Raw genomic sequence first — 10608 nt, 5'->3', positions numbered from 1 at the left:
CTTATTTTCAAATTGGATTGAAAAATGTATTTTAGTAGAAAATCTACTAAAATAATTTTTTAAAAATAGTTCTAGAAGCATGTTTTTAACAATATATTTTATATTTTTAGTATAATCTTAAGTATATTCACTTAAGAACATACTAAAATGTGTTTCAGAAAAATACAGCATATTTAAAATATCATCTTGTAGACACAACTCTCCATTGATCTGTCGCTGCATCTCTCTGGAATCCTTAATCACATAAAGAAAGAATGTCAAATCAATGAACAAAGAAACTGAGACAGCGTTGTTGATATTAGAAAAATATGATGAATCTGGGACAGCCCAAAGACTGAAAATGAAGGACGAACTTTTGCTTGTCAGATCTAACAGGATCCAAACAGACTCATGTGAAGAGCAGTCAAATAATGTCATTAGATCTAAATAGGCTCATTAATTTATTGATGTTTGTGACGTTAGGATCTGTAATCTTTTTTATATATAGACTTCTTACCTCTTGGCTTATCTTTTCAATTTCTTTTTAAACAAACATGAGTTGGCAATATAGAGAAGTTTACATGCTAAATTTGTGTTAAAAAGAAAGGATACAAACAAATACAGATAAAAACACACATCGTTGGATCCAGGGATTTATGCATGAGGACAGAAATCTGATCTATTTTTATTCTAAAATTATTCAGACATCATCTGAATAATTTTCAGAATTGCATCACATAGAAAACAACCGCAATCGTAATTAATCACTTGATAACACAATTCATTTTTAAAAACCCATAGTAGTTTTTATTTTGACTCAGTGTGACTTATTTATATAAAATGATTTGAGTTCTTCTATAAAACGAGCAGTACGTAAGCTTAAAAACAAATGTAAAACACCTATTGGTGAACTTTATTCATTTATTTATTTAATATTCCTATGTTCTTATGCTGCTACACCGCGACCCAAACCGGATAAGCGGCAGACAATGAATGAATGAGTGAATGGACGGACGGATGGATGGATGGATGGATGGATGGATGGATGGATGGATGGATGGATGGATGGATGGATGGATGGATGGATGGATGGATGGATATTTCTTGGCGGTATGAAAATAGGTAAACAGCTTACATAAACAACATGGTTTATAAAACTAGTCTGGGATCCGTACAAAAATCGTTAAAAGTTACGTTTTGTAATCACGTTTCATATGGTAACCATTTGAGGTTATATGAACCTCAAAGCATCCAATAAATGTCATATCAATCCATCAATTCCGCGTAGTCGCGACTGTCTTCAACTTCCAATGCCGGTTATTGAATTGCAATAGCCCTGGTTTTAAAACTAAAGTTTAGTTTTAGTTTTAAAACCAAAATGCCACAATATTATCAAAGTGCAAATATATACACTATGGTCAAACAAAAAGAAAAGAAAAAAAAAATAAAATATGGATTCGTATAAGTTCCTTTCATAACGTCATAGCTACGACATAGTATTTGGATCTGCATTCTCTGGCGTGTAGAATCAGTGTCCCGAACCAAATCCCCGGTAGAGTCCAGACGGTTCTCTCTGCATGCACAGCTCCCAGACGCCAGAGGGCGCACTGGCGCGTGTCAGAGCTGCAGCTGCCTGCCTGCTCAGGCCAGGACTTTTCAAGCTTTCTGCTGAAAAACTTCCATGTTTTAGTGGGTTTCATTCATCGTGCCTCTCATGAACCATGCTGCATCGTTCTCCTTTGGTTCTTGCACTGAATTACTGAGTATTTGGAAAGTCTTGTGTTGAAGTTGGAAAAAGTTTCGGTTCAATAATAAAATAGCTGCATCTCATAGATTTCTGCTTGTCCGCAGTGGACTTGAAGTACTGAGGCAACATTGGTTGCATCCATTTGAGGACATTCTGAATATGTCATTATGATGTGCCAATAAAAACTCAATATCAGCATGTCATACATGTCTTCTGTCTAGTCGTTAATTTACCGCTGAGAGTCACTTAGAAAGGAAATGTAAAGATTAAAGTAGCCCAAGTGTTCCTTCAATAGGTCATATATTAAAACACAATGTGTGTTTTCTGGGGGGGCAAAAACACGACAAATATCTAATTTAGTACAAGTCATAAGAGAGCAAATTAAAGCTGGATAACCTATTTAGCAGCAGTAGGCCTGCGTGTGTGTGCGCATGTGTGTGTGTGTGTGGCGGGGTGGGGTGGGCGAGGGGTGGCGCGTGCGTGTGTGGGCGTTCGTGTCTGAACCGGACAGGGTATGCAGAGCCAATCCGCTACTCATGCATATGACGTGCTGATGTCCTACGTCAGCCCAGCCGCTTGCCAGGATCAGAGCTCCACACACACACACACACACACACACACACACACACACACACACACACACACACACACACACACACACACACACACACACACACGCACACACACGCACCGGTGGGAACCATACACACACTTCGTCGCTGAGGCTGGACACCAACGCTCCCGGCCCGGTAACGGAGCACAAATCCAGGCTTCCAGGCGCCGCAGCCCGCTGTGAAAGTGGACTTTTCATCGCCTTTCTTTTTCGATATGGGAGACATGGGGGATCCTCCGAAAAGTAAGACACTTGTTCTGGGTCGGGATGCGAAGCTCATATCTTAAATTGGGGACTTTGGAGTTGTGCTGTCATGTCTTCAGAAGACTTTCTCTGAGCCCTGAAAGGGTCGTTAGTTTGAATAAAATGATAAAACAATTGTTTTCTAATCCAGGTTAATTCCTATATTTTTTTCACCACACAATAATAATAATAATAATAATAATAATAATAATAATAATAATAATTGAACAGCGTTTGATGTATCCCATTCTGGGTCTCTTCTTCCAGAGAAGCGACTGGTGTCTCTTTGCGTGGGCTGCGGGAACCAGATCCACGACCAGTACATCTTACGGGTATCTCCGGACCTGGAGTGGCATGCCGCTTGTCTCAAGTGCGCGGAGTGCAGTCAGTACCTGGACGAATCATGCACTTGCTTCGTCAGGGATGGAAAGACTTATTGTAAACGGGACTACATCAGGTAGGACGGCCGGGACGCGATGGAACGGGATGGGACGGGATGGGACGGGATGGGACGGGACGCCTCTGATGCTACAAGGACTGGAGCAGCTCGGCGATTGGAATTATTGTTGTTTTCAATATTTTATAAGATCCATCAGAGATTATTCTGAGTGACTTTGCATCGCGTGGAGTTCTGGTTTCACCGGGTTCATGTTTGAAATATTGTGCGGTGATACAAAAAACTTGTTGAACAACTTAAAAAGTGCAGCCTCAACTAATTCTTCAACTTAAGCTTTGGAAGATGCACTTCAGAAGACTAAAAAATAAGATTTAAAAATTTAGTAAGCAACGAACAGATCAGCGTGAAACCCTTTGAATCAAATGGGAATTTATTAAGGCACCGCACAGCACCGCACAGCACAGCACCGCGCCGCGCATGTTCCAAACATTTCAAGATGACAAAATAAAATTATCCGTTTCATATATATATATATATATATATATATATATATATATATATATATATATATATATATATATATATATATATATCTCCAAACGAATAGGCCTATTATTATATTGATATCATATGTGCTAGTGGTAGTAGTAGTAATAATAATAACAACTTATTATTATTATTATTACTATTATATTATTATTACTTTTAATAATAATAATAATAATAATAATAATAATAATAATAATAATAATAATAATAATAATAATAATAATAATAATTTGAAAAAAAAAATCCACCTAGAATATCATTTTCATATTTGGATTTTTTGCTTAATACGTGTGAATGTGTGTGGTTGCCCCGCAGGTTATACGGGATTAAATGCGCTAAATGCAATATCGGATTCAGCAAGAATGACTTCGTCATGAGGGCTCGCTCCAAAGTCTACCACATCGAGTGTTTCCGCTGCGTGGCCTGCAGCAGGCAGCTTATCCCGGGAGATGAGTTCGCTCTGCGGGAAGACGGGTTGTTCTGCCGCGCTGACCATGATGTGGTGGAACGGGCCAGCCTCGGCAGTGGAGATCCGCTCAGTCCCCTGCATCCGGCCAGACCACTGCAGATGGCAGGTAGAGTCCCGAGGGTAGACCCCCACAGAGGGAGATCAACCTGGTCTGAGCTATTATTTTGTCTGCATTGCGTTCCCTAAAAAAACAACAAAAAAACAAACACAACAAAAACTAAGTGTGTGTGTGTGTGTGTGTGTGTGTGTGTGTGTGTGTGTGTGTGTGTGTGTGTGTGTGTGTGTGTGTGTGTGTGTGTGTTTTAGGAGGGCAGGGGGAAGTGTTTCGTTCACGCTGTCCAGGTTTGATGTATAGCCTATGCATTGTAAGATGGGTTAAGGACCCTTCAATCACCGTGAAGCTGCTCCTGATTCTTTCACAGACAAGTGGGTGTGTTCTTATAGTGCGCAGTGTCTGCAGGTCTGACCAGATCAGGGTCGCTAGATTAGATAAAGCGGATGCTGCTGTCCGAAATAGGCTGCAAAGTTATCCCAGCTGGGGGAGGACGGCTATTATATCTGGGCTGATGCGGGACATTCAAGACTTTCATTTGTTGTCCGTAGACCCGAAAAATACAGACATGTTGTCTGACGGAGATTTATTCTAAGAAAAAATATTGGGGCTGAACTAATACACACACACACACACACATTTTATATATATATATATATATATATATATATATATATATATTATATATATATATATATATATATATATATATATATATAAAATAAAATATGTATTTTTAAACAACAAATAAAATGACGGGCAAATTAATGGAATTTCTTTGCTAAATAAATGGCAAAGAATGAAACAGATGGTTAATGCTGCTAAATCCGTCTCTTCTGGATGTTCATCACACCGATCAGCTGCTTGCTGTAATTCTGCCGCTTTCTGCTCAATGTTCCCAAACAGCAGAGCCTATCTCAGCGCGGCAGCCTGCACTCAGACCCCACGTCCACAAACAGCCAGAGAAGACCACCCGGGTCCGGACGGTGCTGAACGAGAAGCAGCTGCATACGCTGCGGACCTGTTACAACGCAAACCCGAGGCCCGACGCACTGATGAAGGAGCAACTGGTCGAGATGACCGGCCTCAGCCCGCGAGTGATCCGCGTCTGGTTCCAGAATAAGCGGTGCAAGGACAAGAAGAAAAGCCTCCTGATGAAGCAACTGCAACAGCAACAACCCAACGACAAGACGGTGAGAGCGCCGACCTGTTGCTGAACAGTTCAGACTCCCGACTGAGCTGCAAAGTCCCGAAACAAAGCCGTCAGTCTTCCTGCAGCAGGAATGCCACAATGTTTGATCCCATACATTCTGATAACGAAATTAACACCAAGAGGTAAAACTGACTCGTTCAAGAAGTTATTAACTTCAGCGGTTCGTGTTGTGCAGCTTGTTTCTGCTAATTCACAGTATGCACACACCCCTCCCCTCACCCTTCCACCCCTTTCCTCACTCACACGTAACCTCCAACGCATATCCTTGAGATGATGCTGGAGGTGTGTGTGACCGCTAACCATGACCCCTCCATGCAGAACATCCAGGGAATGACGGGCACCCCGATGGTGGCGGCCAGCCCGGAGCGACACGACGGCGGCATCCAGGCCAACCCGGTGGAGGTGCAGAGCTACCAGCCGCCCTGGAAGGTCCTCAGCGACTTCGCCCTGCAAAGCGACATCGACCAGCCGGCCTTCCAACAACTGGTTCGTTGTTTTGTGTTCACGATCTCTGAAAGCTTTCAAATCTGACACGCTTATTTTGGCCTTCAGCGTTTTGCACTTTAATATTGACCAGCTGGGGTTCCTCTTCTTCTGTTTGGTTTTTGAGTTTCGAATATAACAAGTTTCTGAAAGACCATATTGTTCAATAAATTGCAACTTGACAATTCAAGACTTTTGTTTGCTGTTTTTTCGCTGGGCTCACAGCTGATCCCTCTTCCGCTTTTAAACATTTTACTTTTTCACTTTTAACTCCTGTAGCCAAAAAACAAAAAAACAAACAAAAACGGTTGGAGCAAAGAGCGCGTTCTAATGAGATCCTTCAACGCGGTCTGCATTGTCCTGCTGCAGCCTGTCCAGGTCTGCATTGTCCTGCTGCAGCCTGTCCAGGTCTGCATTGTCCTGCTGCAGCCTGTCCAGGTCTGCACTGTCCTGCTGCAGCCTGTCCAGGTCTGCATTGTCCTGCTGCAGCCTGTCCAGGTCTGCATTGTCCTGCTGCAGCCTGTCCAGGTCTGCATTGTCCTGCTGCAGCCTGTCCAGGTCTGCACTGTCCTGCTGCAGCCTGTCCAGGTCTGCATTGTCCTGCTGCAGCCTGTCCAGGTCTGCATTGTCCTGCTGCAGCCTGTCCAGGTCTGCATTGTCCTGCTGCAGCCTGTCCAGGTCTGCATTGTCCTGCTGCAGCCTGTCCAGGTCTGCACTGTCCTGCTGCAGCCTGTCCAGGTCTGCATTGTCCTGCTGCAGCCTGTCCAGGTCTGCACTGTCCTGCTGCAGCCTGTCCAGGTCTGCACTGTCCTGCTGCAGCCTGTCCAGGTCTGCACTGTCCTGCTGCAGCCTGTCCAGGTCTGTATTGTCCTGCTGCAGCCGCGTCCAGCTGACTGTCGGACGCCTCTGAGATTTTAGTTTTCTGCTCGGAATGTGAGCTCTGCCGCCTTTCTGTACATTTAACATTTAATTGAGCGTTTAGGGATGCAGCTGAAATTGAGACACTACTGTTGGCTTCCTTTATTCAATTTCTGTTGATTTTTGTGTCATGTTCCTATTGGATTTATTTGAAACGGGACCGAAAAGCAGCTGGAATTTGTAGACTGAAAGAAAAACCCACGAGTTGGTCACTCGTGGGTTTTTCTTTTTTTTCTCGCTTCAGATCATTTTGCTGTAGGTATTTTTTGGTAAAATGGGAATTAAGTCATCTATTTTTGGCTTAGCTACGGGAAAACTTGAGTCTTTGCTTTGTAAAGTTGTGATCCTAAAACTCTTGAGGAAATTGAAACGTGTTTCGATTTTCTCTCCCATTCGAAGTGAGTTTAGTTTTTGCGCATTTCCAGACAGGATCTGCGCTCCGCTCCGCTCCGCTCTGCTCTGCTCTGTCTAACCGCTGCCTGATGCTCCTGCAGGTCAGCTTCTCAGAGGGAGGACCAGGTTCCAACTCGACAGGCAGCGAGGTAGCATCCATGTCCTCCCAGCTTCCCGACACGCCGAACAGCATGGTCTCCAGCCCCATCGAGGCCTGAGGACTGCGGGACACACAGCCCGACCATCCCACTCCTCCTGACTGGCTGTACTTTGACACTGTGAAGACAATCATGGGATTTACTCCGGCCAACCATCCTAACTTTAACTCGGAGCGCAGACGGACGGGCGGACATGATGAGCGGTGCTGCCTGCTTTCAGTTGCCAAAAGGAGAAGAGAAAAGGAAGCGGACCTCTGACAGGGAGCGCAATCTAATTCACGTAGGCCTACTTTCGATATGTTGAGCATTGAATAGAAAACGGTGGTATTTTTAACCCGCTTCATGCACACCATATAGGCTAAGAAATCGTTTGGATCCGTCTGATTCCTTCATTTGACTGACATCCTTTCTGCCCCGAGGCCTGAGGCATTTTAAACAAGGTATACCTCTAGTTTGCCACAAACGTTGTGGGACATTTGTGCGTTAGCCTATAGTGTCCGTCCAATTATAGGCTATTTTTTCTTTCCCAAAGACATGTAAATTATTCAGTTAGTTCTCTGCAAGAAACTGTATTGTTGTTTCCCGTGCAACAGAATTATTTATTATTTATTGCCGATAAATTTGCCACCTTTTGTGTAACTTTCGTAACTGAAGTAAAAAGAAACAAAAAGAAATATGCAGTTTGGTGTTTGGACTTTAGTTTACATTTTAGTTTTTTCTTTCATATATTTAATATCAATGACAAAAAGAAGATTTTTTTACTGAGTTTTCTACGTAGCCTATACTAAGGAAAGTGTCTTATTATCAGGTGTTGACGAGAGAACGAAAACGATCTTGCATTTTTTTTCTTACCACAATTTCGAAATTTTGTTCTACAGCACAACACGTTCTTTTTCATAAACTTTCTATCATAAACTTTCTATCATAGACTTTCTATCATAGACTTTCTATCCTCACGCCTTTCAGAGTGAAGTGTTCTGAGGCCTGCGGTTCTGATTTGACCGAGTTCACATCAGCCCAATAGTTCTCCGATGTTTTATACCAAGGATTAGCCTCGTTTTTGTCACCTAAAATAATAGTATAAAATAAAATGATAAAAAAAAAGACAGGCAGAAAATGCAGCACTATATGGAGAGCCACTATTTTATTAACATTTTAACCTTTTTACTACTTAAAGAAAATTAATGTGCGCAAGCAAGAAATGCAAGTCTAAAAACGGTCTATGGTAAAAAAAAAAAAAAAAAAAAAAAAAAAAAACAAAACAAAAAAACACAAGACTAATTTATTATGTGTCCTTTATTTTTATGTCCCTGACAAGGTTTTCATTCTTATCTGATTAATCAGTGTAAGAGCTGATTAATGAGCTTCCAGCATTTCTGCTCAACAGTTAGAAATAGTTAGTAAAGGTGGAGGAAGCGACGGAGCGTCATGACTTGTAAGTCCAGCTCTGTTACTCTGTTTAATGTTGATTTGAACATTTCCTTGCTGAGCTTTGATCTGCACTCAGATGAATGCCAGAAGCTACAAAGCCACCTGATTTCATTTATTCATCTTTGTTTTCAGATTTGATCACAATTATAATTAGTTTCTATAAAATCTCTAATGTGGTGTTGTTAAAAACATGCACAACATTTAACTCTTTAGTTAAATCAAGAAATTGGTTATATAACCACATAATGCTGCATATTTAAGAGATATTTTGTTTCCTTTTGTGGATGTTAACACAGTTTGTGAAAGCTTGGAAGAAAAATGAAGAGCAGATCATGCAGAAATCCATAAACAGAGACACCAAGTTGTTTCAGTAATTATTCATCTGGTCAAATATCTATGTTAGGACAGAATCTTTTCATTTAGCCATTAAAATTCACTTTACTTCACCAACACATCACCTCAGAGAATGTTTTTTTGCACCGCAAAGTTAGTTTCACCTGAGCTGTCTGAATCTTTGTGCAAAGGGCATAACTGTGATTGTGGAAAAAAATATATTTTAGTATGAAAAAAAAGAAATATCTGTGCCAATATTGTATGACATCATCACTGTCTCCTCGTGAAATGTCGTTTTGTCTTTGGTGAAACTTGCTAAGTTGAGCTTGATAATTCAGATGGCCACCAGAGGTTGCTTTTTGAGCAGATACAAACATAAGATCAAACAACTCCACAGGGACCTGAACTATGAAGAAGGGCTTTCAGGGGTTACCTCAGATTGAACTCCAGGCCTGAATACGATGCCATGGTGTTTTACAGCACACCTATCCTGCAGCGGAGCACCTTATGCTGGAGACCAGATATCACCAGCTATAAAAAGAACGCCTATTCGTCAATCAATGTTCTTGAAAACTGAGTGGTGATGGGAGAAAAAAAAAAGAAACTGTGTGTTATCAGTGAGGATTTGCAGACCTGGGGGGATAAGGAATGAGGGCTGCTGCTGGGAGAATCTGCTTTGAAGCATATAAGACTTAGACTTATCTGTTTTTCAGTTAACTCAGTTGTATATAGTACTCCTGTAGTTTAGTGCAATCTTTAATTTATTTATTTATTGAAAATGATACTACATAAAAATCTCCTATATTCAACATACTGTGGACGAGAAAAAAAAAACAAGCAAATACCATAAAATCGACAAAAATAGTAAAGCTCAAATGTAGCAAATTATATTATATTGATATACAACTATTGTACAGTTAAAAAAGCAAGGAAAGAGAAATTAATATTAAATATGTCCAGTTGCTATTGTTTATGTCATGAATGGAATCACACCAAAACTGATGTTGCAGGTAAACATGGGAAAACGGTGGTGGTGGTGGTGGAGGGATTTTGTCATTTTGGTTGAGCACATTATATTCTTTATAATTGTCAGACACTTACAACGTTTGTAAAAGGTCAGAGTGAGCAGAAGGAAGGAGTCAGAAACCAGCAGGTCTGACTGTGGAAACCTGGATCTGAAGCGTCTATATAAACTGCAACTGTTAAAGGCAAAACGTCTTGTGACCGACGCCTCTGCTGAACATGCAGATTATAGTTTTGAGCAAATTTTTAAATGTTGCATTTCATCCCAGCAAATGAGGTATACGCTAGCCATTGCAACAATGTCTACAAACCTCAGGCTGTTTATGGCTGAATTAAAGTCTGTAAAACAAGACAGTTTATCTCTTCTGCTTGATGACAAACATGTTGGATATAGAATTCACTTTCAACATGAGGCTCAGAGTTTTAGAGCAAGTAGGTTCATTATACAAACAGTTCTACCTAGGGGGCGTGCAAAAAAATGTGAACAGGGCAAAATGATTACATTGTTCCCCTTCCAAAAAGAGACGAATGAGCTTGGAGAATATGGATGATTTCCATTGCACAGGAAGTTAGGATGGAACCCTAACAGTGATGTTTTGTTTGGAAA

General features: G+C 41.2%; 1 protein-coding gene across 2 annotated transcripts; it reads left to right on the top strand.

Annotated features, from left to right (window-relative positions):
• The first annotated feature begins 2392 nt into the window (after nucleotides 1-2392).
• isl1a (ISL LIM homeobox 1a) lies at nucleotides 2393-10351 on the top strand. 2 transcript variants are annotated; one of them, XM_055024842.1, is made up of 6 exons: nucleotides 2393-2582; nucleotides 2850-3039; nucleotides 3844-4103; nucleotides 4959-5242; nucleotides 5581-5748; nucleotides 7158-10351. In XM_055024842.1, exons 1-6 carry the CDS (start codon nucleotides 2555-2557, stop codon nucleotides 7272-7274), a joined length of 1047 nt encoding a protein of 348 aa, XP_054880817.1. In that variant the 5' UTR covers nucleotides 2393-2554; the 3' UTR covers nucleotides 7275-10351. The 2 variants fall into 2 exon arrangements, with proteins under 2 accessions (XP_054880817.1, XP_054880816.1); XM_055024841.1 differs by having other exon boundaries at nucleotides 2395-2582; nucleotides 4956-5242.
• The last annotated feature ends 257 nt before the right edge of the window (nucleotides 10352-10608 follow it).

The sequence above is a fragment of the Poeciliopsis prolifica genome, unplaced genomic scaffold, assembly GCF_027474105.1.
Source record: "Poeciliopsis prolifica strain line A6 unplaced genomic scaffold, Auburn_PproV2 SCAFFOLD130, whole genome shotgun sequence".
Lineage (NCBI taxonomy): Eukaryota > Metazoa > Chordata > Actinopteri > Cyprinodontiformes > Poeciliidae > Poeciliopsis > Poeciliopsis prolifica.
The sequence above is the reverse complement of the archived record's forward strand: the minus strand, read 5'-3'. Positions and strand labels throughout refer to the sequence as shown.

Bases quoted from the DNA above. Each gene is read 5' to 3' on its own strand.
- isl1a (XM_055024841.1), top strand. From the start codon at position 2,555: ATGGGAGACATGGGGGATCCTCCGAAAA. The intron at 4,104-4,955 runs GTAGAGTCCCGA...GTTCCCAAACAG, and splicing joins CAGACCACTGCAGATGGCAG to CAGAGCCTATCTCAGCGCGG. The intron at 5,749-7,157 runs GTTCGTTGTTTT...ATGCTCCTGCAG, and splicing joins AGCCGGCCTTCCAACAACTG to GTCAGCTTCTCAGAGGGAGG.